Here is a 26854-nt window from a genome sequence, read left to right on the forward strand (position 1 = left end):
ATGCTGAATGTGACCCCTGTACATAAAAAGCAGCACTGAGTCAACAAATAGGATCAAGTCGTCCGTTTTGTCCCAACTTCTTAGTTTCGAGGCTGGCTGTGGTTTTGTTCTCTGCTTGAAGATCATATTTTCTTTATGAGATGCTTAACCTGGCAGGTGTGAGGTGGATCTCCCCCACAGTTTTAGTGAGCTGTCGTTTTCCGTCTGCAAGGAGTACAGGGGGGTCAGCCCAGCCGCCTAATGGCCATGGTGACAAAGCTGGGAGCTGGCCCATTAGACGAAGCCACCATCATTAGGGCCAACACATTTTCAAGCAACCTGACCTACTGGTGCCCAACTGTTTATTAGCAAAGTTTGGGCTGTGCTTTAAAGCAGATATAGTCAATATTCAGAATGAACTGTGGCCTTTCCCTCAGCAACATGACAGGAGAAACCCATACTTGCATGCATAGTAAATCACGTCAGGCAGAAGTGTTGTTCCTGCCACATTTGGCTCTGCAAATTATGAATTTTGCCTGGAAAAGGGGGGAAAATGGCGAAGTGTCAGTAGGTGATGCATGCTCTTCATTGGACACAGAGCATTTACTTTTCATTAAGAATTAAATGTGTACATTAAACAAAAACAGGGTTCAGGCAGGGCAGCGGTGACACGCCTTACTTGATCTAATCTGAATGAATTAGCAACTCAGCGCTTTGGTAGAAGAAATTAAAGCAGGGAAAGAAGGGCATTAAAACAAAACTCAGTGGGGGAGGAACTGACAGGTAATGTGTTTACCTAAAGATTGGTTTTAATGACGCAACTTGATATTGTCCCTGACCTGGGCTTGGAGAGACGAACAAAGCCTGGCAGGGGGAGGGGAGGAGCAGACGAGAGAAAGGTCAGCGGGAGTGTCGTCATTTCATTATGAGGGATCTGGACTCCCATCTTCTCCAGCTTCACAGGGAGTGATGGAGAAGGTTTTTAATGCCTGGTCCGTCAGCCATATTGGATTCAGGGCAGTAAATTAATATTACACTCCTTTTACAGGGTTTTATTTTGGGATTTACTGATCTCCCTGGAGAGTTGGCAGTGTAAAGAGGTTATTTCCCTATTTCTGCTCTATTCTGTCTCCTCTCGCACAAAGCTAATATGTTTAGAGAGAGAAAAACTGTGTTCGTGGAGGAAGTAAGTCTGGCTTTAGGCACTTTTGTGTCATACTGTTTGTTTTTGAACATTTTTCAGGAGACAGAAGTCTGTTGCAAATTGTAGCACTGTCCAAGTGAAGGCAGCGTCTGCATCTCTGCATCATCACGTCTCTGCCTCCGCATCTCCTGTTTGTCATACAACCGCTGGCAAAACATATGGAACCACAACTCCTGGATGCTGTTCATTCAGCTGGTTTACTGGGAGGAAAACTTGAGACATTTTACAAAACAAACTGGTTTGAACCAGAGGATTTCTACGGGCTAGTTTACATGCCCATAGAAATCGATTAGCTGGGAAGAATCAGATATATTTAAGTGGACTACGAGCATCAGAAAAATCCAGTTACGTCAGGGAAGAACATAAATGCTTATCAAACATCCATCTAAGTACAACGACAATCGTAGCATTAGTCAGGGACGGAGCTACAGGGGGGCAAGGGGGGCAGCAAAAAGCTTTCTGTTCATGTGTCATTGGAGAAAATCCAATAACTCCAAAAATCAGTTAATGATTGGATATTAGGTGAGCTTGTAAACGTTTTCAGAAACATTAGCTGATAATTCAATAGACGAAAAATCTCGTCAACAACATGGGATCATAAACTGGTGATGGGATTGAAAATGCAATCATGATAAATCATTAGGATTCGGTATAATTTCCAGAACTTTTCCTCAGTTCAGCTCACCAAAAGATAAATAAAAAACATAAAGAAAACTTCAACTTCCCCAGTCATCAGCGAAATGGAGCTGCACGTCTTTCATATGAACAGAGGAGATTGCAGGTTTTTCCTTTGCCCCAAAAGCTCAGGTGAACATTAAAATGATGGGTACTTTTCTCATTCAGCCAGATGAAAGTAGGCTTGGTAATAATGAAGGCATTTTTCACAATGAGAATGGATCAAGCCACAGAACAAAGAACTGGAAAATCTTTTCATCTGGGAAGGCAATTTTACTTATGTGGCACTTTTGAAAACAAACCCGGTTGATCGAAGTTTGAACTGGTATTTCTGTAAGTGAAAATAAACAATCCCCGTTTTTCCTAAGTTGTCAACAAATGTAATGAAAGCAGCAAAAAGAAAAGTCAATGACAAGACTACATTTGGCAAAGCTGATCTGACAAGAGCTGAATGGGAAAGTTGGTGCCTCCATTATAAAGAAGAATGTTTTTTAATTGGAAAGTACAGGCCTCCTTTCATTCAAAATGTCATAAAAAGCTGCTGGAGAGCCAACAAAGTGCTCATTTTAGATCTTTTTTTCACAACTATGTCCAAACGATTTGATGCTTCATGCTGCATGGAGCTGTTAAATAAAGTGGCTTTGGTTTTGTGGCTATAATTTCTTTGTATTCCTTCAATTATACATTTTCTATGTTTTCGTAGCAGCCATATAAAATACAGCAAGAATGAAGGAAATGAAAAACAAAAAGCACTAAGCAAACCACAGAATATATTGGAGTGCATCAACAGGCTTTTTATTGGTGAGTCATCTCCAACCTCCGTACCTCTTGCTCTGTCCTGCTAAATGTGGGTAGTAAGAGTCCTTTTTGAAGAGCAGTTTAACACAGTGTAAAGTGGTCACTGAGGCAGGATTTATGGCTGCTAGTCCGTCAGAAGTGATGTTAAAAGGGCTGTGATTAAGAGTTGGAGCAGGGACTCCTTTACCCCGTCAAACCTAACCAGCAGCACAAGGCAGAGCTCTGGCACTGCTGCACACAGCTCTGTCCATCCCTCTTTATTTGCCTGTCTTTGCATCATTTCAATTCAGATGTAAAAAGTGAAGTTTAAGGACAAAAAAATCTATAGATATAAATCAAATACACCTTTAAAATTAACAACATTCAAGTTTTAAAAAGCCTTTCGTCTTGACAACATGCTATAAGATGTGGGTTTTTTTTAAGTCTTGCTCTTTTCTTCTGTTTTTTTAAAGGTTCGGAGTATGCCGCCACAGCAGCGCTTCCTGCTGCTTTCTCAGACCGCTTACCTCACTTCCTGGTGGAACCAGAGGACAAATACATTGTGAAAAACAAGCCGGTGACCCTGACCTGCCGCTCGACTCCAGCCACACAGATCTACTTCAAGTGCAACGGGGAGTGGGTTCACCAAGACGATCACTACATCGAGCACAGCGTTGATCCGGCCACAGGTACCATCTGGAAAACATCATTTTTGAGCTGTGATAATCGTTGTCTACATCTGTTGTTAGCCACCGTCTACGTTTTTTTTTTAGATGTGTAGAAGAAGTGTTGGTGTGCAGTTTGCCAGTGTTTAGTGTGCTCTACCAGGCTCTTGGCTCATCCACCAGCCTGTTCAACCTGCCAGCCGCCGCATAATAAACGCATTGGTTTCAGTCTCTGTATCACCTTGGAGACCTGTTTGTTTGTCTCCATTGTGCCCCCCCCTCGCCGCCGCCTCTGCCGTCAGTGTCATAAACATGTATGACACTGATGTAGTGTGATTTAGAAGCTCTCCGCAAACTCCAAACCACCCGTTCACAGCCTGACAACTGATTGAAGCGTTGAGATGGCAGATTTTTCTGGGGCAGCCGGAACACATGCAGGCAAATGTGCTTTTAAATGTACAAATATGCAGAGCAGACATGTTTAAAATAGAATTATGAATAACAAGTGAAATCTGCATTCGTAAACATACAAGCAGCAGAGATTTCTCCAATCTCTTATATGGGGTCCCTGATCTGCACCCTTTTAAAGGCACAAATTGCAGTAATATGGCCGTTAATTCCATCAATGTCTGTTTGTGCTTCTGTTGTGTCGCCACATTAAATTTCATTCGAACAAACAACTGCACAAACCTTACACAAAGTGCTCAGCTGGACTGGTTCCGCCTATTAATGCGAAGGTTTGTAAAAATGCCAACAAAAATATGGCAAATCATAAAATCCGTGTCTGAGAATGGAAAGTAAGCACTCTGAAGTGCAGTTTGCACTTTTTTTCCCAAAGTGTTGATCCAAATGATGTGTGTTCTAGGTTCTGTGAAGGCAGAAAACGAAAAAAGTGTGGTTGTTTTATGAATGTAGTGCATCACAAAGGACAGGACAATACTAAAACTCAGCTGTCCCCATGGAGGCTTAGTCTCCTTTTACAGTTTCTGTAGTGAGCGAGGCAGGACGAGGAGAAATAAAGGAAGAACAAAAGAAAAGAGCAGTGCTGGTGACAAGAAAACAAGATAATAATTGTTTTAATTACATCTAAAGTGGAGCTAAAATGAAATTAATACGAGTACTCTTAGAACTTAAAAGTGGCCACTAGAAGTTTAAAGAGGCCAGCTGAGGCTTTTTTTTTCTTTTTTAAATACAGACTCATTGAAGTTGCAAAGATAAGCTTCATTTTGTGTTCTCGACTTCAAACAACCCATTTATGCATGAAAACATTTCTCTGAATACCTGAATGACTTGGTTTCTAAAACAGGACTTGTTTTTTTTTCCCCCAAACAGATTCTTTTCCCTAAACATCTTTGCTCTCTAAGAATGGCTGTAACTCTAGTCTACAGTCTATGGCTTATTTGTAGATTATTGATGTAAATGCATTTGACTGACAGACTGATGTTGCAAATCCAACTACGGTACTTTGCCAAATGAATGGAGACCCCTTTTAATTTGGCTGGAACTCAGGTCTTATTTAGCATTGCAGTAAGAGATTAACACCAGATTTGCGTTGAATAGTCAATGACAGTTCAGTCGGTTCGATACGAGTGTCTTACGTGGGGTGAGAGGACCCTAGGCCTGTTCGTGCCACATTTGGCAGCAAGGTGCATCATACTTTTCACTGCAGCTCTCTGAGTTATTCAAGGGTTTTTAAGCTTCTACTCCTCTGTAGCCCAGTCTGAGCACTGACTTTTTTTTCTTTCCTACACAGTGCCAAATTTCCCCTGGACCTTTGCCATCTCTTGAATGATCGTTGTAATTTTCAGCCCCAATTTAAAACACTTTTAACCTCCTGAGGACCAGCTCAAAAAAACATTAACTCAATCCAACAGTTGGTCATTTAATTCATTTTAACCCCGGAGCTTTAGCTCCAGTGTTTACTTTTTTTACGAAGCGGAGCAAACCAACCATACACTTAATCAGTGTGAATCAGCCAACTCGCAAGTGCGTAAACAATCAAAGTATGTAAAAGATTGTGTTATCTTGATGTCGCTGGCGACATCCCCGCCTTTAAAGAATGAAGATCTTTTTATTTTTATTCAACTTGATAGCCCTGCAGCTCTCAGATGGGTGAAAAAGATGAGGCTCCGCATTGATGACAGGAAGGATCTAAATCCCCCCCTCCCCCCCCAACAGCTAAGAAACATTATAAGCTCCATGAAGTACAGTTTACAACAACGCCACATTACAAATACGTCACTCTGCTAATGTTTAGTGGACCATTGCCCGTGCAGCTCCGAGCTTACAGTCAGCAATTATTTGTCATGAAACAAATCTGTCATCCTGGCTGCCTCGGACCCCCGCAGCAGAGAGGGTTTCCATCTTTAAAGGACACGCCGTTTCAACGTTCTCTCATTGTGCGTTTCCACTGTGATGAATGTTTTATATGTAGACTCCTATGAAGGACATGCGGTTGCTCAGAGGTGCTGCTGTAGCCCTCTCACACGCGTGTTGTTTAATGTCACCACAGCCCTCAGGAGTTTCTTGACAGCACAGTGTTATCCCCACTACTGCAAAAAAACAAAAAAGAAAAACTGAAGCCGCTTGTCAGGCTGTCCACTCACCCTGGATGTCACACTGGACTCCAAACTAGTACCTGTTGCCAAGCAACCAAGGCTTCTGCAACAACAGAACTTGCCCGATTGCAACATCACGCCTTGAGGTGTGTGTTTGTGTGTTTTATTATTATTTTTTGTTGAGTTTTTTTTTTTTTAGGGGGGGGGGTGGTAAAAACAAACATTCAGACTTAAAGAGCATACCTTTTCAAAATAGATCTTTTTTTGGTGCCATGTTTTTTTTCTTGTTGAGTCATGCATTTCTACATTAGTTTTTGGTTCTGTGGTTTTTTATGGTTAAAAAAGGTCTAGAGAGAAAATACGAAAGAGAGGATAAAATTTGATGGATTACAGTGAGTTTATAATGTCCATAAAAACAAAATTTGAAAAAGTCTATTTTTCTGTGGATCATTGCTGACCAAGATGAGAAAGAAATTGTTTTTTACTGCTTCCAATTTACTGAACACAAGAAAAATACTTTTATTTCTCAAAAAGGGCTCCCAGATGTGCTTATATTCTGCAGACAAACATTTAAAATTCTTAATTTGTTTGTGCCAAATTAACCCCAACATTAAGGGTGGATTAAGATTTAAAGTCCACAGTTATCAAATCTATTTTAATTGTATTCCTCCACCATTGTACTTGGTGTGATGATGAATCTGGGTTTGAAAAACTTTTATTTTGTCCAGTTAATAGAATATCCTATGCTTTAGAACATTTTATATCGCTTTTTAAAGATGTTTTAGCCGTTTTTTTACTTTAACTTTCAAGCTATTTGTCTTGATGAAAAAGTGAAACAGGTTTTTTAGCTGTAACAAAAGCCTAGTGTGTCACTAAAACACTGGAAAACTTTAATGTTTGCTTTATTATCTTCAAACAGCGTCTTCCTTTTGTTCTTTTTTTTAATTCAGCCCACTGTTACCAAAGATTATCACAAGAAAAACAAGCTGATCACAGAGACGCAAAGCCACAATCAATACCCTTCTCACTTCCTCGCCTGCAGACCAAAGATGAAGAACATCGGATACGTGGCTGGATCTGCAGTGTGCTGGTCAGACTCAGCATGGCGGAAGCAATATTCCGCTAAAATCATCTGGTTTCTTCTTTTTGTCCCAAGAGACTGGACTGAACTCCAAAGAGACTTGAAGGATTTGAATTAATAAGAGAAGCAGGGCTGAAGCGTGGACCTGTCTGAGTCAGGCTGCTCAGTACTCTGCAGAATACATGGATAAGAGTCTATCTGAGACGTGACCTCCACCTTCATCAGACAGGTCTGTTCATTGAACCTGAATGAGCGCCTGAGAGACAAAAGAGCTTTTCTGTCTGGCTGTGTGGACTGCTGGGTCTGTATTGTCTTATAGAACTATTAATCTCATCTGACACGTCCTAAAATCAAACTTAAAAATAAATCAGTTCTTTGATTGATTAAAAAAAAACAATGAAAAGGAAAAGGGTTTAGTAAAATCATTCTCGATTTTGTATCATTATGAAACATTTCCTTTTTAAGCCAATAGGTAATTCTTCAGGTTCACAGGCAAAGGAAGAGAATTTAATTACAAAATAAAATGATCAAATCTTTTGAGAGAAATCCTCAAATACACAAAAATTAGACCCAGTCTTTTACCTTCACTGTCCGTTATTGATCCATCCTCAGGTCTAGTGGTTCTTATTACTGGTCTACAGTAAACTGTGTCAGTCTTTACAGCCGGGGCTGCTGCTGAGGGCCCGGCCAGGTCTCCGCTCTACCCAGAACTGCCACGGAGACGTCTGACGAGCTGTAATAAAGATGTATCCCATCAGAACAAATCAATGCTGACAGTGTGTTTGCCTAGATTAGGAGATTTCCCCACTCTATGATTTCTCATCAGACATATGATGAGGAAGATTGGAGATTGGCATTTGAGCAGGGGCTCATTGTACAGGCCAGACTGATTTGATTTTGTTTGCATTTCATCTGCCAGAATTGATGGAAACGATTTTTGATCCACGCTTCCTATTGTCGCCGCAGCAGCAGACCCTCTCAGGTGGAAAATGCTTGCATTTCACATTTCTATTTCAATAAACCTCGGCAACTGCCCTATAAAGACAGGAAATTATATTTATTTCTTTGTTGATTGCACCTGATGTCAACAAGCTTCTGCAGCAGAAACAGAAGACAGCTGCTTTGTTTATCCAGACAGAGTTTCTCTCAATCGTTTAAAAAGTAACCTCTTTTTTTTTTTTTTTGAGGAAAGAGGCACACAAAGTATCTCCTGTCCCTGACAACCTTTCAGAGTCCTATCACCACATGTGACGTAGCAAGAAAATCTCTTCAAATAAGCTTTTTTTTTCTGAACAGGACTAATCATTTGTCATGCCATATGGTACATCTGCAGGACCGGGAAGGTTTGTTTGTATAAACTCTGCATTTTCCGATTAATACAGAGCCTGAATTGTAATGTGATTACAATATTTCATTTCTGATCTAAAAGGAAAGATAAGCCAGGCTTAGCCTCAATGATCTGTAACCTTTCATTTAAAACCTCAGAACCCTTTTTCTGATATTTATAACAGCCAATCATCCTCCTCCCACCCAACCCATGTGCTTCCCATCTCTTTATGTGTTCTAACTTCTATAGGAGACCCAACAGAGGGGTAACGGGATAAGTCCAATCATCTTGATGGCTCTTGAACCTGATCTTAACTGGTATATTGCAGTTGAAGTGCCTCTGCGATTCAAGCAGAACTTGATAGGTCTACGTGGCAGGATGTAATGAGCAGAAGGGAAAAGGGGGATTTGGAGAAGACAACAACATAGTCCTAAATGAGCAAAATGGCCTCATACCACCTGCTAAGCATTGATCAGAAGCCAAGGGGACTAATTGATAATACATTATTAGCTGCTTCCCCATAATGGGACTTGTATTTCATCCCGTCCTTGATTGCGGGATGGAGGGGGAAGAATTTGGCAATAAAGCACCGGAAAGCAGATGGCAAGGTGAATTGTTCCCGTGACACAGCTGCCGGCGCGTTCCATCAGACCTCTCAGGCAGGTCAGCCGAGATTCTGCATCCGTCTGTGTATTTACGTGTGCGGAGAAAGACCTCGCGCAAAGTGCAGCAGCACACCTCAGCGTGAGAGGGAGGCGGAGGGGATTTAATGGAAGCCTGTGTTTGTCTGGCCTTGAGATAACTGAGTGAGTTTGGAGCTGTGTGTGTGTGTGGGGGGGCTGAATTAAAAACTGACCAGCTGTGCTGATTGATCTCACTGCCTATTCATAGTAGTGATGTAAATATTGGTCTCTGTTACTGTACAGGATTTGTTTTTCCTCTGCATACTTCAAATTAAGTGACCTTTTTGCTTTTGGCTTCAATACATTTAAGTAGTGCAGCTAATTGCACATTTCAACAATGTTGGTAGTTTTGGCCTATTTCTCTTTCCCTTCCTCAAAAAGAAGCATGGAACAAATCAACAAACTAGTTATTGCAAAAGTTATTTGTAAAAAAGAACAACAAAAAAAAACAAATCCATCTGAAATCACTTTTTTCAGCAAAGTAAGGTTCAAGACGCCAACAGATGCCTCTTAAATCCTGCAAAATAATCAACATTATTAAAATTATTTGTAGGAAAAACTGAAGTTGTAGGAAATTATATTTATTGAATGAGTAACACTAACATATTTTAGGGATATTTTTCTACAATTTTTCTCATTTAAAGACCCACTCCGATGAAAATCATATTTTTGGTTCTTGGAGCATTTTTCTGATGGAGGAAATGTATTAAGATAATTAAACTCAAATTTGCATTTCAGAGTATTTCTGTAATCAATTCGTTGTGAATCAGCAGCAGATGCAAAAAGTCCATTTGAAAAACAGCTTATCTGTGACGTAGAAACTACACTGGGTGGGCCTCAAGCTCTGTGTTCCACTCTGCTTCAGGGAGGGGAAGGGGGGCGGGGTTGCCCTTCACAAGCAGTCCCGCCCAATGGTCAGAGGAACATTTCTATTGAACTCCTGCTGCTCTTCTATAAAATGACTTGGGTTTTATTACTTTGACTAAAAACTGCATAATCATAATTAAAAAAACAACAAAAGATGATTGGAGTGGGTCTTTGAATGTGTTTACACAAGGGTATCTCACTGAGACTGGAAGACCCTTTTTTTCACAATTACACATTCATTGTATCCCAATGATGCAGGAATTTGAACCATTTGAAAAATGATGTTTAGGTTTGTAGGCTTTACTAATTAAAGTAGTAATCGCTTCAATTTATTGTCCTTGTAAGACAAGTACAACAAAACTATACAAACCAAAATAAAAAGCAAATATTCATATTATATAACAGATAACCTACTGTACATACGTTAAATGAAACTTAATTCCCTGTATTTCATAAACACCCTACTGTATTTTTAGTATTTTGACATTGTGTTTTCAAAATTGAACTGATAACTAAAACTGTTTAGTCATAAAGAAATGTGTTTTAAGCAATTGAGGGGAGACTGACCTCAGCACAGAACAAAGTTCACTCTCTGCTCCAAACCAGCAGCTAACATTGGTTTTGACACGCGGGAATAATACATTTTAAAATTAACTGCAATTAGCGGAACAAAAGTAGTTAAAAAAAAAAAAAGATAATTACCATTTGTCAAACAACAACAGTACTGTTCCACTCTCCCACACGCACAGCCTTTGTCCTCCCACCAAAACATACCCCACGTCAGCTTCTCGCTTTGACTTCTCCAAAGTAATTTTACATTTGTCAGTCTCACAAAAGCTGTGCCCTTGTTGGAAGTTGGTATGCATTCAGCCGTTTTAGTGGCTCTTTCTTCCTCAACGGCTTACTTCAGATTTATCCTCATCTGGTGGAAGAAAACTTGTTTTTTGATTAATTTCTCTTTAAGTGTTTTAGGAGTTTATGAGATAATGACAACTTGTTAGGGAATTGCAGCAAGAATAACTGCATTTGGAACGAAATTCACATTGGAAAGCGGCAAAAAAAAAAAAAATTGGCCTCATCTCGGTGGAACAACTTTGATCCCCCCTGTGCTTTAACTAAGACCCCCTCGATAAAACCCGGTCTGTATGCCACAGCACAAACATTACCAAGACCAATTCTTGCTTCTCTTCTGCTGAGTAAATAGAGGCCAGAGTTGCTGGGATTCATCAATTCACTTGAAAATGCACCATTTAAAAAAAGTTGAGGGATTCACAGCAGAGCTGAAAGGAGCAGCTCAACTTCCTCCTCGCTCTTCTATTTTGATCACGAGCAGTGAACTTTGAAGTTTTCCCTCAGTCTATTTTCCGCTTTTACTGTAATGTAATGTTATCTTTCAACTTACCTCCCCTTCCCTCGGAAATGAAAGGCACGAGTGTTTATGCTGACAGAGGGAGGCAAACTGAGAGTTTGCGGTGTCAATCAACACCTGCTCCGCTCAGATTCGTTTAAAAATAGTGGGGCTGGAGGGTGTGGATAGGTGGATGACAGCTAAGTAGTCCTTGGAGATTTTTTTTTTGATAGGCAGAGGAGCTTGGTGGCTGTCAGTTAATGCTTTGTGTGTTTGGCCCCAAGGAGACTCTCTGTATGGGGATTTTACACCCTCCTCAAACAACATCCGCTCGCTGTTCGCTTTCATTTTCAACTAAGAACTACAGTTTGTCCTTGTTGCAGGCTGGTGATGCTGCAGTGAACACAATATTTCATTGGCACTGCAACCGTCTCATGAAGAACAGAGTCAAATCGGAAATGCAACTATTTTTTCCTTCTTATATTTGACCAAAAAAACATTTATATCCATCCATCCATACACACAGTACATATGATATTTTTTACAGATTCAGGCAACTGTATTTTTACTTTGAAACTGCACACTGCCCTCTGCAAAAAGCGACCACTTACAATGAAATCTCTGTAAACATCCCCTAAATGCGCATTTTCGCAAAGCTCTCCCATTCCCTCACCATTTCTGTACATTTTTGAGACCGTTGTCAGGCTCTAAGTACAACATGTGCAGCCATAGAAAGCATGTTAACCCGGTCGAACTTTGACCAATCAGGGACTTGGATTTGGTAGTGACGTATAGATGGGGTCTCTTAATACACAGAAGTGCCAACCTTTTGAAAATTGGTCATAATAATTTGCGGTGTGTGCCCAGCTTAAATTATTTGACTACGTTTTTCATTTGTCGGAACAGAGCTGTAAAAGCAAAAACCTGAAGCAAGATTTGCGAGATTTGCACCGTGAAGACATTTCGCACAAAGCTTCGTCCAGCATGTAAACAGTAGAAATAGAAGAAAGAAGAATTCCCTCCCTGCTTGTCCAGTTTTAACACTAGGGGGCTAAATGAGCATTCTTGAATGTGCACCATATGCACGGTCTGTAACTTTAAGCAAAAGTGAAATGAGACTGACCGTCAGATTAAACCTGACTTCCGATTCTAAGATGGTGCCTGTCAAAATAAAATAATTCCTCTGCATGTTTCAGTTAACATTTGCTTTTCCTAATCTGCTGACTGCAAACCACTGCAGAAAATAAACAGAAATTTGCTGAGTTTGATCCTTTTTTCAAGGTTTCTCACCCTCTTTTTGTTCAGTTTCTTAATATGTTTATGAAAATATAGCTTTACAGAATGCTTAATACATCAAATCGAAGCATAAGTGGAGCAATTGTAAATATAAATGGTATCAATATTTTGCAGTTTTGAGATATAAAAAAATGATGAAAATGTTTTTTACTAAACCGTTTCTCTTCTTTCCCTGATGAATCACAGAACAATAAATTTTCCTATTTTGAAATCCTTCCTTTGTCAGTTTTTTCTGCACCAGCGCAGCATTATTCCCCAATATATGTTTTGTATTTGCAATATAATCCAACACCAAATCCCAACATCTGCTGCTTCAGATATTAGAACAGGCTTCAGAGTGCACTCTGTACTTTCCTTTCTCCCCTCCTTTTTTTTAGATCCTCAATTTTCAGCAAGTTATTTATAAAGTCCACAATATGTCTGTCTTGCATCTACAGCGTTAATAATTAATAATGTCACATTTGAACAAAGGAATTAATATTTAAAGGCTTCAATCTCTGCTCAATCTGCAGCACTTTCATCTTTTACATTAAATTTGAAGCCCAAGTCAACATGTTCTGTTCTCAAATAATAGCCCTGTAAACTCTGAAGCATGTGACTGCAGCTGTAGGTGGGGATTTAACAGATTACACGCTGAGGCTTGGAGTTTTGGGAGCTTTTATTTTACACCAGTTTTATTTTACGAGAGTGTGGATATTCTTCTTAAACTGTAGTATAATTACATTACTATCACTTTTTCAAATCATTTTGTTTTTATTGGAATACTGCGCCATTCCATTGGTTTTTTCCCCTATAATTCTCCCAGGTTATGTAGAAACTATTCCCAGTTCTGACAGATTATGGCATCTTTACATAATTAGCATAACAGCATCTTGAAGTGTGGATTGACCCTGCAGACACATTTCTGGCCTCATGGGTGTCTCTGTTCTCAGGAACAGCTCAGTTGTGGGTTATTGCATGTGGCGTATGGGCTTGATGTGGCCCAAATGGAACAAGCTGGCTTTCATATTTTGATATAGGCTATAGCAAGTGTTGTGTGAGCAATACACGGCCTGGTTTGGAGCATGACTGATGAATAAGTGGCAGAGTTTAGGCAGCCACACTCACACTTGGTCAAGGGCAATAGAGAAAAGCACAGATGGAGCCATATTTGGGCCAAACGGTCTTTGTTCTCTGTGCCATGACTGAAAGTTTTGTTGTGACCGCAACTTTTAAAGCTCAGCTATTTTCCTGTCATCTAAGCATTTTAAGCTTGTATGTTTGATTATGGTCGTCTTTTGATCTATTTTAAAAGCATTCCCGGTGGGCTTTTGATCATGGTGATGCGTTTTTTAACCCAAACCAAAAAAAACCTGCGGAGAAAGCCCACCCCCTTTTCCCATTACCCATTCTTTAAAATACTTTCCCCATAGCCCCCTCACACCCCCAACCTCACATTAGCACTACAGCAAAAACGGTGAGCAATATTGGAGCTATCCAGTCGTGCAGTTTTGAGCCAGATGTCAGCTAATACGAGAGAAACAAAGACGTACATGGATCTATTTGTCTGCAAGTGGATGGATCGGAATGGAGCAGAGCAGGGAGCTTGAGCTTGTGGCCTGCTGATTGTAGCAGTGATGGAAGGGCTTGAACCACGTTTTTTCCAACTGCATTTTTCTGTCTGCTACTGATTCACAAGGAATTGAATAAAGAAATACTCAAAAAATGCAATTTTAAGATAAATGTTCTTAATCATCAGCAAAATGCTATAAGAAGATGCTAAAAACAATTTTTAAAGGTTATGAATGTGAACAGATGAAACAGAGTGTAGCAAACAAAAGAGAAAAAAAAGAAGAAGAAGAAAAAAAAGAGTTTAGCAGACAGACTTTCAGAGTTTTTGTTTACTCCCAGCCACTTTACTGACTGCTATCGTGCTCAATATTTACATTCACCTTAACAATTTCATTTAATTACCGAAAACGTCGGCTGTCCAATTCCAACTCGGCCGGCCGAAGGCCCAGGAGGGATCGCCGCGTCATTAGAGGAGGGAGAGGAAAACCCCTAATGCAATTTGTTTGGCGAGTAGACTCTGCAACCTGACGGCGGCCAGATTGGCTTACGTTACCTGGTGCTCCTTATTTACCTCAACACCCAAGGCCATGTCAAAGAAGGTGTGTGTGTATGGGGGGGGCGCGTTAGCCTGAGCAAATTACCACAGCTTTCATGTGGGTGAGGCTCTATCAGATCCTCCTCCTGTGTAAAGTGTAATGGGAGCAGAAGCAGAGTGCTCTGAAGGCCTTCACCTCCGCTGTGTTCACATCCTCAGCAGGACAAGGTGTGTGTGCGAGATAAAGGAGCCGGTCCCAGTCGCCCCCAGCCTGAAGACTGTGGCATCTAGAACATTCTGCTCTTGCCAGTCACCAGGGTCAGGATATTGGATGGAGAGTAATTACACCAAGGGCACTTTGTTGGGGTGCTGTGGTAAATCACAGCTCTGCCTGTGCGCGTGTGTTTGTGCGCACCATTAAGAAAAGGTTAGGCAAACTAATTATGGAGGGACAGTGTAAATAGAAAATCTATGCTTTGAATTAATGTCCATTTGATGCCATCAGCTGTGTCTTTTGTGTTGCAACCAGGCATAAATATAAAATACACTAATGCAATGCTGTTTAAAGTTTACCCTGTGTCTGAGGAAAATCTATTCAAATGTTTTTAAGTCAAGTCATTAGCACATTTCAGACGTGTGAACACCTGCTCAGGTAAAAAGAGCTCTCCCTTTTTTTTAACTTAGTTTTAGGTGAGACTTTCTGCGCTTAGCATGTTGTGTCACCGACAAATGACTGCGAGTGAAAATTCTCACAAAGTGAGGATCTGATTCACCGGAGGCTGTCAAAGTATTTACACTGTTTACGTCAGCTGCTGGAAATCCTTTCACAATAAAAGCTTATATGATTTTAAAAGCTACTAAACCTCTGTATTTTTGACCCTCGTGCTTTTGTTATCCCAACAGTTTTTGTTTATCAAGCAGCTATTTAAATTCAAGTTTTTCTTAAATTTACTTGAAGTTTTTTTTTTTTTTTTTAAATAACTGTGGCCAATTACTTTAAATGCTAAATAAACTGAGCTCCGTTTTTCGTAAAGGAAAAATACGCCATAAAGAATGATTTTCCTCTCCTAATGTGAACTCCTGGGTTTTAAAATAATAGGGTATTGGCAACAAATGTGATTTATAAGAAGCTTAAAGATTGCTAAACTGATAGAAATTGAGTTTAAACGGCATGTTTTCCATGTAAAAGCATTGAGCTTGTCTAAAATTCAAATTGATGGAACATGTTAAATATTTAAGGTCTGAAACACGTGTTTTTTAAATACTATGTTTGTTTTGTATTAATTAGATGTCAGTGGTACATTCTATAAATATGAATATAGCTAGGCCATGTTTGCTCAGCAAATATTTATTTACTAGAAGAGATGTGTCCAGAAGAGGAATGTTTTTTCATCTTTTTTGGTATTTGATTTAGGCGGCTACAGTTCAGAGCTTTCTTTGTTGTTTTTGTAGTTGCATAAAAGCACCACATCCTTTTGTTGTGTGTGTGCACTTGAATCCTTTCAGCACTCAGCCTGTAGGACTTGCAGATTTTTTTGTGTGCAATCTTGCTGAAATAAGCAAGTAGACCTTCAGAGATAAAGGCTGTATCTTGGTGGAACCATACGTTTCTCCCATACTATCAACATCATTGAAGACTAATGTTGCCTTCACAGATCTGAGGGGTACTTGGACCTTGTGTGGTAATGCACCCTTACGCCATCACAGGTGCTGCCTTTTGTACTGTTGGCTGATAAGAAGATGGATGGGCCTCTTGTCTTTGGCCTGGAGGTCGCACCATCAACCATTTTGAAGCTCCAGTGGTCAAGGGTTAAAGAGTTTCCATACATTAAATCATTTAAATTCAAATTTAAAGTTATTTTTATTGATCTTTGTTCTCGAAAGTTCCAATTTTATGACCATAAGGTGCACTAAAAGTCCTTTAAAGTCCCACTCCGATCATCTTTTGTTCCATTTTAGAAGCATTCCCAGTGGTCTCTTAATCAGGATTATTCCGGTTTTGGCCAAAAAGCTGTATGGTTTTCTAGGATATAGTTTCTGCAGAACAGTGGAAGTAGATAAGAAATTTGCCTTTGAGTTTTGGTTGGGCGGGACCGGTGGCACAGAATAGTCCCGCCCCCTTCTCGTCAGAGCAGGGAGGCCTCCCCAGCATATTTTCGACGTCACAAATAAGCTATTTTTTATAACTGAATTTTTTTTTGTCTGCTCCTAATTCACTACAATTTGAATAAAGACATCCTCAGCATAATTTGAGCTTAGTTTTTTGTCCTCCATTATTTAGAAAAATGCAACAACAACATGTTGAAAACACCACAAACAATTTTCATCAGTGGGCTTTTTTTTATATTTTCGCAAAAATTGACTGAATGCCCCATAATCCAGTGCAGCTTACATACGCGTTTTGGTTGTGCTTATTGAACTCCTAGAGTTTCTGTGGTTCACGGAGCTCAAAAGTCTGTCAAAATGTTTTTACTATAACTGGAAAACCACAGAGCTGCACCGCTTAATGAATTGTCAGAGCATTACACCTACTGTTGTCAGGAGCCTGGCAGTGTTATCTGTCTGTGCTTCAACAAAATATTAGGATGAGGTTTTTTGTATTTATTGTGTTACAACTAATCAATGTGGAGAGGTATTGTGAATGAGATAAAACAAGTTTGACTTCTCCGTCATGTTGCACTCTACCATGAATGGCTGGTTAGTGCAGACAAAAGAGGCAAATATGAATAACAACAAAGTCTGCTAGAGAATAAACAGAACTTCCCATTGACCCCTCTGACCAACTCACTGCTGCCTCTCGGTCCCTCAAGCCATTCTGGGTAATACTTCATATGAATTTTTTGTGTTCACTTGATGTGCCTTATGATCTGGTGTGCCCTATTGTATGAAAATAGTCTCTTCAATCTGTGTTTGTTGGTATTTTTGCCTTATGGTGTGAAAAATACGACGCAAAAGAAGTGAAGAGACTTATGCGTTTCTGGTCATATTGAAGCTCAAAGAAAAGTTTGTCACCAGTCTCTCAACCTCACTCAACTCAGAACCTAAAATGCATTTGAGAACAGAATGTTTTTTTCTCATATTTGTACATCTTCAAACAAACAAGTTCAACAAAAATGGGTTCCTTTTGTGTAAAGCTGATTGCAGAAATGGGGCTGACTTTCAACCGGCTGTGTGCTATAAAACAAGATTAAACTTTTTTTTTGTTTCATGACAACAATCGAGAAATATGTTAGTGTTGTGGATTAGGTAGCTTATCACATCTTTTTAGCCTTCATTTTTCATTAGCCCCAGAAACTTCATGATTCTCCTTCTAGCTCTTCTTTCTCCATCTCTGGTACCGGTGAAAGATAGCAGAGGCTGCTGACTGTGTGCTCTGCTAGCTTTGATTTTGGCTTCTTAGCCTTTATTCTCCTCCTCAAACTGGGCGTACTCAGCAGGGTGAAGCTGTTTGAAGTGTTAGATTAAGTTTGTTGTCCTGAACATCCTGTCTGTTCTGCCTCCACAGCTCATTTTCCCCTTACAGGTATCATAGAGTCTTTGCTTTGGAAGTGTGCTATTCAAAGGAAAAATCTTTTGCACAGAGGATATATTTTTTGTGCTACTGTTGTGCAGCAACACATTTACTGAACTAAACGTTTTTCTGCTTTCAAGCAGAAAATAGAGTTATGGTGGTTGTGTCCAAACCCAAGCTGGCTCCTGTTTTCTATTTTAGAGACAATTTCAATTAAATAAATGGATGTTTGAATTGCATTTGGTGTCTTAATGCAAGCAATGATGATGTGCAGGGGATACGTTTTTCTTTATACTGTATTATTATAGATTCACAAGAAAAAAATGTGTTTCTAACATGTTCTTGTGGCATTTTTCTCATGATAGAGGACATATTTAAAAAAAAAAAGGTAAATATTGCATTTCTGAGTATTTTATGAATTCAAATCATTTTTAATAAGGGGTAGACAAAAAATGTTTTAAACTGCTCTGATGCATCCATTTGTAGACGATTAGATCCATGAACGTTTTCATTTTCCTCATCTGAGCTGCCTCAAAACTGTACAGCTGGATTTTCAATATTGCTCCCCATTTTTGTTGCACCGGTAATCTTAGATTGCGGTTGTGTGGGGCTGTAAACTAGCTGGAGATTGAGTAAGCAGATGAGTGACAGGAAGTAGGGGTGGGGTTTCTCTGCACCAACAGTTCAAAGGCAAATTTCTGAAAAACTACTGTCGCTCTGCAGAAACCATCTCCTAGAAAACAACTTTTTGGCTAAAACGACATCATCATAATAAGAGCAATTTTAAAATAGCTCAAAAGATGATGGGAGTGGGACTTTAAAATATTATGTATGTTCATTATGAAATTCCCCCCAAAGAGACATAAAAAAAAGCAGATGTTTTGGTCTACGACATCCTTTTTTCCATAATAATCTCCTGCAGTTAAAACTCCTTGGTCTCCTTGCCGTGGCATTGGACTGAACCCGGCCCGATTGATTGGCGCTCTACCTGCTTGCCTGTTTGTCAGCCATGAATAATCTGTAACGACATTGGGTGCATCAGCGGGGGCCTTGCCGTGTGCATCCATTGTGGAAAATGGACAGCTCAATCAAAAGAAGCTCTTGAAAAGCTGGTCGTAACCGGAGGCAGAGCCTTGACCTAAAACACTGTCCCACTGACTTGAGATGTAGCCTCGGCAACAACCCTCCACAGAAGGTCCTGGTGAATTCCTAGCACTCTTTGGCACATTCAGCCCCACCACCACCTCCTGCTGCTGTCTCCTCCTGTTTAATAGAGCAATGCTTCACTCAGAAGGCCACATTATCCTTGTTAGGAAATTGACGCTTATGACAGCAGCCAAGCTCAGCTTTCTGCATCAGCTAGCATGAGCCACCCATCACCGCAGCACTTTACATGGTAATGCAGGTTGAAGACTTAAAGATAAGGCACTTATGCCCTTGGATCAGTGACCCAAGGCTCACTTTTTAATATTTACGCCTGCCAATACTGCATAGACTAGAGTGTCATTTTGACAAGTTGATGCAATTCCAAGTTGCTTTTGACACGTTGGCCTAGTATCGAGCTTTCTTTTATACAGAAAAGGTAAATTGGAGTGCAGTAAAGTGCATTGTTGCCTTCTAGTAGAAAAGCTTTGGACTCTCACAGGGTTGATGATGACACTGATGCCATCTGGTACAAAGAAGATCCAGGGGAGGAAATAGAACACTTACAGTTCCCCTTTTGACAGATTTCCAGGATTTGCAGACAGTGCATTCTTAAAAGCTTTCATCTGTGATTCCACCCTCAGCCACGGTGAACCCTCTGCTTTGAAACGGCGCAGTCCCCTGATGTAGACTCAGCCAACCCTAATCCCCATATATCCTCTGATGAATCCAAGCCTCACACACTGTAGGGGTGCCGCTTAATTGAATTTCCTTGCTCACAATGAACACACTCAGGACCTGCAAGTTCCAGTCCTTGCCTTTGATAAGCAAATGACCCCTATGGAATTGAGGTCAGAACCTGCAAAAACAAGAGTGAGGGGGAGAAAAATAAAGTCCTGCACTCAGACAAGCCCAATATCGACTCACCCGGGATTGAGTCCAGTGATGTTTACCCTGTGTGTGTTGGGCCCCTGTTGGCTCAAGGGAGCTTCATCTTACCCACACACATTTACACACACTCTCAGCAAAAAGATGTCTGAGCTCTCACAGTGTGACCTCCTTTCTTTTGTCAACCATTACGCTCCTTTTTCTTGCTCATTTCAATAGAACACATGTGTAAATAATCTTGTCTTTGCCACACATTGAACACAAAGTGTTGTTGTGTCCTTTTGTGCTGGTTTGTGCGCAAATGGATCCTGAATTGTGCTCACTTGCCTGAAGACTTGGCGAGAAGCTCCAGCACATAAAGTGAGGTCAGGTTGTTCATGAACCTAACCACTCTGCATCCTCTTTCCTTTCAATTTTTTAAACTATGAACATCTTGGGGGAAGAATACAATGCCTCAGTGTTTCTCTGCCTAAACCGCCTTACAGATTATTCTTTTTAGACAAAATCATTGTATTACCTGAACCGACACACCAGCTTTACATGTTTAGGTGGATCAATTTACAGAATCACAGTTTATTCATTTTTGTTTCAAAATCTGCATTTTAAAGAAATATTGCTTTTGTACCCGCATACTTGTTTCACTTAGTAGAAATTCATTATTAGTTAAATTGGTTGTTAGGTATAAATGTTCAACAGTTGAGAAAGAAAAGTCACATGACAGGTTTCAATGGACTTGGTTTGTCATTAGTTTTCTTTTTTTCAGCTGAAGATTCAACGACCACCTTTGAAAGCAATTTGTCCCCTTGAGGTCAAATTTGAATAGAGTACAGTGTTCTAATGTCATATCGCGGTTCACCTTTTTTTGCAGATTTTTTAGTGCCAATTTTGCATGCTTTTTTTTTGGTTCTGCGTGTTCTGCATCCTGATTGGCTGTTGACCTCATCAGTCCCTCTCTTCCCTGCCGTATCCTCTGTGCAGAATGCGTGCAGTTTGCGGGAGTTACAGAAATCTTTGAGTGCGATCAGATCTTTGTTTTCATTCTAAAAAACTAGACTTTTTTTCTATGAAGGTTTGAACTTTGAGAGTTTAAAAAAGAGAGAACAGTGTGAAAATGTTCATGTCTGTCTGAGAAAAGTGGAGAAAGTGTGGAGTGTGCTGCCTTAAACATCTGCAATTCTACTGTCTAATTTTAATTTCACCTATCACGCGTTATCTATGGATAATCGAGGGAACATTGAATCAGTTATATAAAAATGAACCCCTGTGATGGTTGTAGGTATTAAATCTGGCCACTAAAGAGAAAAGAATCTTCTCAAACTATACCAAGTTGAACCATTTTCCACTAGATTAAATAGTTTCTAAATTTCTTGCAAATGAAACTTCTAGTTTATAGCTGCATCTGATTGATGAACCATCACGATAGACGTCCCTCTAGTTGTTTTTATTTTCAGACATGCAGTTTGATTTAGAGGTAACAGTTCAATTAAGCATTTATAATGAAAGTGACCTCTGATTTGTAGCAGACAGTGGTTGTTTAGATTGGTGGAAATTGCAGCAAATGAAAACATTATAAAGCTAGGAACATTTTATTTGAGCATTGCTACCACTAAATTCACTGTTTGTCTCCCCCGAAAACGTAGAAGGCTGAACGTCTGGGACATAAATCCATAGCTGCAACATTTCCAGTTGATGATGTGTCCTGAGCTTTGCTTTAATTGTTTGCTCTAATGAAATGTGGCACAGGGACACAGTGAGATTCTGCATTGTCTTTAAGACTGACTGAAGAATTCGAGTTAGAGATTTGCTCCAATTCATGAAGTTGTAGGCATTTACTATTATCCTTGTGGACTTTTTTGTCCTTCTATTTAACTTTTGGGTCTTACTTTGCCAAGTTTTGAATACTTAATTTTCCAAGCTCAGTGCAGGTACCAGCAAGTAAAAATGTTGCGATGGATGTCTTCAGTGCTCTCCATCTTGGTTGCTTCAATTCCAAAATCAAGTTTTGCCAAAGTGATGGTTGGTCCCATTTTTTTTAACCTTTTCTACTTACTTCAACTCCTGTTTACTGTTTGATGTTACTTGCTTGTACTATAGTACGCCAACAGCACATTTTGCTTGAACTGCTTTCAAATTGTGGTTTCTTGCTCGTAGTTGTCAGTAAACTTGACTGTGAAGATTTTCAGGGCTTCGATGCCTTTTTTCCCCTCTCCTGCTGCGTTTTGTTGCTATAAAGAGCGCTGCTTTTCTGGATGATCCGCACGCCGTGCCAAAGACATCACCGTGATGTTTATGATGGGGCTGTAACCCAGATTTATCCCGTTGTAAATCTCATGCAGATGTTTTCTTTTCTTGCAGCAAAAGCTTCTGACAGCCCCTCAAAGTCGTGTTTATTCCTTACAACTAACGTAATGGAAGCGATTCTTCAAACGCAAAAGAGACTTCTCATTTTTATGGACTCCTTTAATGGACTTTCTTCCCTGATTATTTGCATCCAACAGCAGAAACTTTACCCAATTACTGGTAATAGGCTTCATGCAAAACATCATAATGCACTCTTGAAGCTCCAGTGAGAAGTAAATCATTTTATTACACACAATCTTTAAATATGTTTTTTCTTTCCCATCTCTCATGCATAACTCCAAAAAAATGTCTACATTTTGTCCTCATGTTTTTTCATTTTTGAATGAATCTTATCTAAAAGGTATTGCAGTATTTCTTTATATCTATTTTGATTTATTATTTTATTGTTCTAGCATCTGATAATGTTGTAATCTTTTTTCAATGTATTGATCACCTCAAAAATAAATCAAATGAATTTTGAAACAAACTGTTTTTAATGATTTATGTGGATGCCCTGGTTTTTAACGCAATTCAAACACATGCTCACTACTTTATATTTTTTTTAAATGCCAGTGATGATGTTACACATTTGGCTGAGTTAAAACTAAAGATAAGAAGATTTTTTCCAAAGACTATTTATGAATCCACTGTTTTTCTGATGAAAACCTGATTGAAATAAATGAATGTAATTCTATCTTTTCTAATTACAAATGGTTTAAACGCAAAGCATTGTGGTCTATATTCACCAATTTAGTGATCAACAACACACACTGGTTTTTGGCAGAGACTTTCTGGGAAACTTCCAGGGCACTGTATTTTGGAATTGTAGGTTCAGACACCCTGGCACAGTGAACGCTCAATATAGTGAATAGTGAATTTGTAGGGAGTAGTGAGTGAATTCAGACAAAGCCAAAGAGAATAGTAGGTTCTTACCAGATTACTGATTAGTTTTATATGGAGTAAACATATTTAACGTGTATATTTCACGATGATAAATTCTAAAATAGATGTTTGCATTGCTTTTTGCCCTTTGTTTTTTGAAGTGCATATATTCAGAGCAGTGATCTGGAGATTTTGCGTCTAGTACAGTTTGCTAAGGGGGCTTCACTGCACTCCATTACCAAAAACCCTTCAGGGTTCCAGCTGCAAGCTTTAGGATTCATACTGTGTCAGTCACAATCACCCATTACATGTACATCTTCCACCTTGACCTCTCTGAGTTTTGGGATATGAGCTCATATTGAAGTGGACCACAGACCAACCCAAGGCTGAGAGAACCATTTCATGTTTTAATTATCATTTATTTGATGGCTTAGGTGCTCCATTTGTATCTGTTTAGAAAGGAAGGCATAAACGTATTGCTTCAAAAACATCTGTGGTATATCTTTGTTAATGTTATTGAAACTTAAAATTGAATCTTGTGCTCAAAATGTGAGTTTGCTGCAGTTTTTGAAAATTAGGAAAACACTGGAAGATAAAATAAAATAAACAAAGCCTATAATTATCAACCGCCATAAAAATTGTATTTTGTTCACCAAGTGATGAGATTATTTGTCCTACTTATTAATTGGAGTGAAATTGGACAGAGAGACTCAGAGGAGTGTTACTGGAAGGTGTCAGACACAGAAAGCAGGTAATTATGGAGACAGGAAGAGATAAGGGAACAGAATGCAATTAGCCTGGCAAGCAGAGCTTCAAATTGTTCTTCTTAGGATTCCTTACCTCAGGTTTGCATTGTTCATGCTTTGCAGCTCCATATGGACCTTTACTCACCCTCCAACTTTAAAAAAGGAAGATGGTTTTATTTCAATCACATGCATTTTTACTGTAACAATGCATTACCGGCAAATCTGCACTGATTGCCAGATTACAAATGTATGTATTCCTACCTTCTTTTCCCCCCCTCTTGAGCATATAAACCGCTAAGTGCTTAGCATAAATCAGAGCCATCAGATATTTCTTGTTCTTCACATTTAGGGCTGGAAGAAGTTATCTATTTTTTTAAATAAAGTTTGCTGTTTGAGAACATGCTGCATATTGATTCTCCAGGATTTGCAACACTCACACTTAGTGCCACACATGGTTTTAAAACAAAAAGCTATTCCTCCATCCTGTGCAAGACATGATTGACACATCTCTACAGTAGAATTCTCCAGGACAAAAAAGATTTTCTCCTAAGGCTTATTTCTGAAGAATAAAAAGTAACAGTTCAGTTCTTTCCCTGTTGTCCCCAACAATAGTATTTTTTTTCTTTCTTAAGTTTTAAGGGAAAAGCTGAAAGCCTCCATGCTTTTAATTTGGAGGGGAAAAAAAGAAGAATTTCTTTTGCTCCATTTGTTCATTCTCTGCAGTGCCCGTTTTCTTACTTTAGCCATGTGTTTCAGCTTTTAGGTGTTCTCTTAGTGTGCCAAACGCCGTCAAACCTGAACCAAAAAACACTCTGAGCTTTACTTCATTCAGCAAGACTATAAAAAAGCAGGATTACTTTTAAGAGTTTTGTTTTTTTTAGATTAATCCATGGTTTTAGGAAAATTGTAATAAAACAGAAATATTTGTTTTGGCTTTTTTAATTAGCTGTTGTGGAAGCAGGTTAGAGAGCATGCTTGTTGACTGTCGCAGCACCAAGGGAAGGGGGAATGTTGATGCTCAGAGAGGTGCTTCAGGCCAGGATTGACAGCAGATGTACTTCCATTTACCGTGCTCATATATAGGAAAATCTGCTGCACTTAAGCACTAATATGTGCTGGTGTGACAGTAGCCCTCACTGGTACTTATGACTGTGTGGTTAAAGGCGATCCGTGATGTCACCCGTTGGATTCTGCACAGCCAAAATGAAAACTGAAGTAGGTCGAGTTTCCTCCACCTGAGTCAGTAACATTCAAATATTGGCATTTGGGGCAAGACAAAGTGAAGTTTAAAGCTCTGTTGGGTCCACCCATGCATCGACATAAATGCTGATCAAAACAATGCCCCTGGAAGGATGCACAATTCAGCTCAGACAAAATCCAAGAAGTAGATTTAAAATACCCACAATCACTCCATAGTCTTCATGTATAAAGCTATACGTTCACACCGAATGCAATTTATGCATCAAATATGCGCCCGCTGCCTCTCTCTTGACGTGTGTCAAATTTGCTGCTCGATTCTTGACTGTATATCTTATTTGCAATGCCAGGAAGACATGATGTTAAGAGATCTGGTTTATTTTAAAGAGCTCTACAATGTGGTCAGTAAGCACATCTCCATGTCTGGGTTCATGACATCATTCAGAGACTCTCCCAGTGAGCTTCAGCATCTACTGCAGGAGCTGGGTCTGAATTATGGCTTTCAGTGGTACTTTCATCTCTCGGTGACCCAGTTTGATGACTTGCTGTCCCACATTAGTCCATGGAGGCAAAAAAAGTATAAGTATGAATAAAATTAGAGGAATGTTTTATTATTGTCTCGAAGCAAATAAGAAAAATATCCTAAAGTTCGGAAGGAAAATGATCGGATTCTCCTTCATGTTGGTTTGGAACTTCCACCCATCTGATCACATCATCAACACCCCACGGCCCAAAGTTGAGTCGCTAATGGGTTAACGTTAAGTTCAGATATCTGAATGTCTCAGAACGCGTCTGTACATTGACTTAACATTGAAATTGGACGCGGCTGTCGGGGAAATCGCATTTTCTGTGATTTTAGCTCAAGTAGCAGTCCTTAACCACATCTTTATCAAATCTGACTTTAACACAGGAGTCATTGGGAAATCCCTCCCTTCGGTAACCTGCCTCTAGTGGCCTTCTAATGGAACTGCAACATTCCAGTCTGTCAAATTTGAGAACTGTATTGTTGTAATTTGATGACATTTTCAAAATACAATTAAAAAACAAACAAAAGGTGAACCACTGTTTTTTTTTCTAAATGTAATTGCTGTATAGGTTTGCTGCTGTGGCAAGTGGTGCTTCGTAAGGGCTCCAGACTGAGGCTGGAAATGATCTGAAGGCAAATCAAGTGTGGGAGCGGATTGCTGAGAGCACCACGGTGCTTCCATGCAGAAGTTCAAGAAAATACCTCCCTTTGGTTTGGAAAATTCTGTCCGAAAACGCTTCGTCAAACCATAATGCGTCCCGTGTGACTAAAAAAGCCTCTGTTCCCGTGTGAACGCCTATCTCTAAAACAGAAAATATTACATGGAGAGAAAACTGGAATCCCAACAAACTGGTAATCTCTTTATCAGAGTGAAGGCGCAGGGATCCACGCAATGGGGAGAGAAAGTTTAAAGCTCAATATAAAAAATAATCATGACAGCAAATCCCAAACATATAGGCAAAAGCTTATAAAACGAAGGGTTACTTCTCATTCAGAAAAAAAGACAAATTCCGCACAACCCTGTGTTGCTTGGACCGTGCAGTAGAGTGGATTAGCTTCCAATTTTTCTTTGTTT

The 26854-nt window shown here is 39.6% G+C and overlaps 1 protein-coding gene across 4 annotated transcripts in view; it reads left to right on the forward strand.

The window, feature by feature from the left end:
* Positions 1-26854, forward strand: part of unc5a (unc-5 netrin receptor A) — a 155829-nt gene that overhangs the window by 79557 nt on the left and 49418 nt on the right. For all 4 annotated transcript variants that reach the window (XM_020706676.2, XM_004073514.4, XM_020706677.2 and 1 more), the window contains exon 2: positions 3109-3324. In XM_020706676.2, the coding sequence (XP_020562335.1) occupies positions 3109-3324 (216 nt within the window). The remainder of the gene's footprint in view (positions 1-3108; positions 3325-26854) is intronic.

This window comes from Oryzias latipes, chromosome 10, assembly GCF_002234675.1.
Source record: "Oryzias latipes chromosome 10, ASM223467v1".
NCBI classification, from domain to species: domain Eukaryota; kingdom Metazoa; phylum Chordata; class Actinopteri; order Beloniformes; family Adrianichthyidae; genus Oryzias; species Oryzias latipes.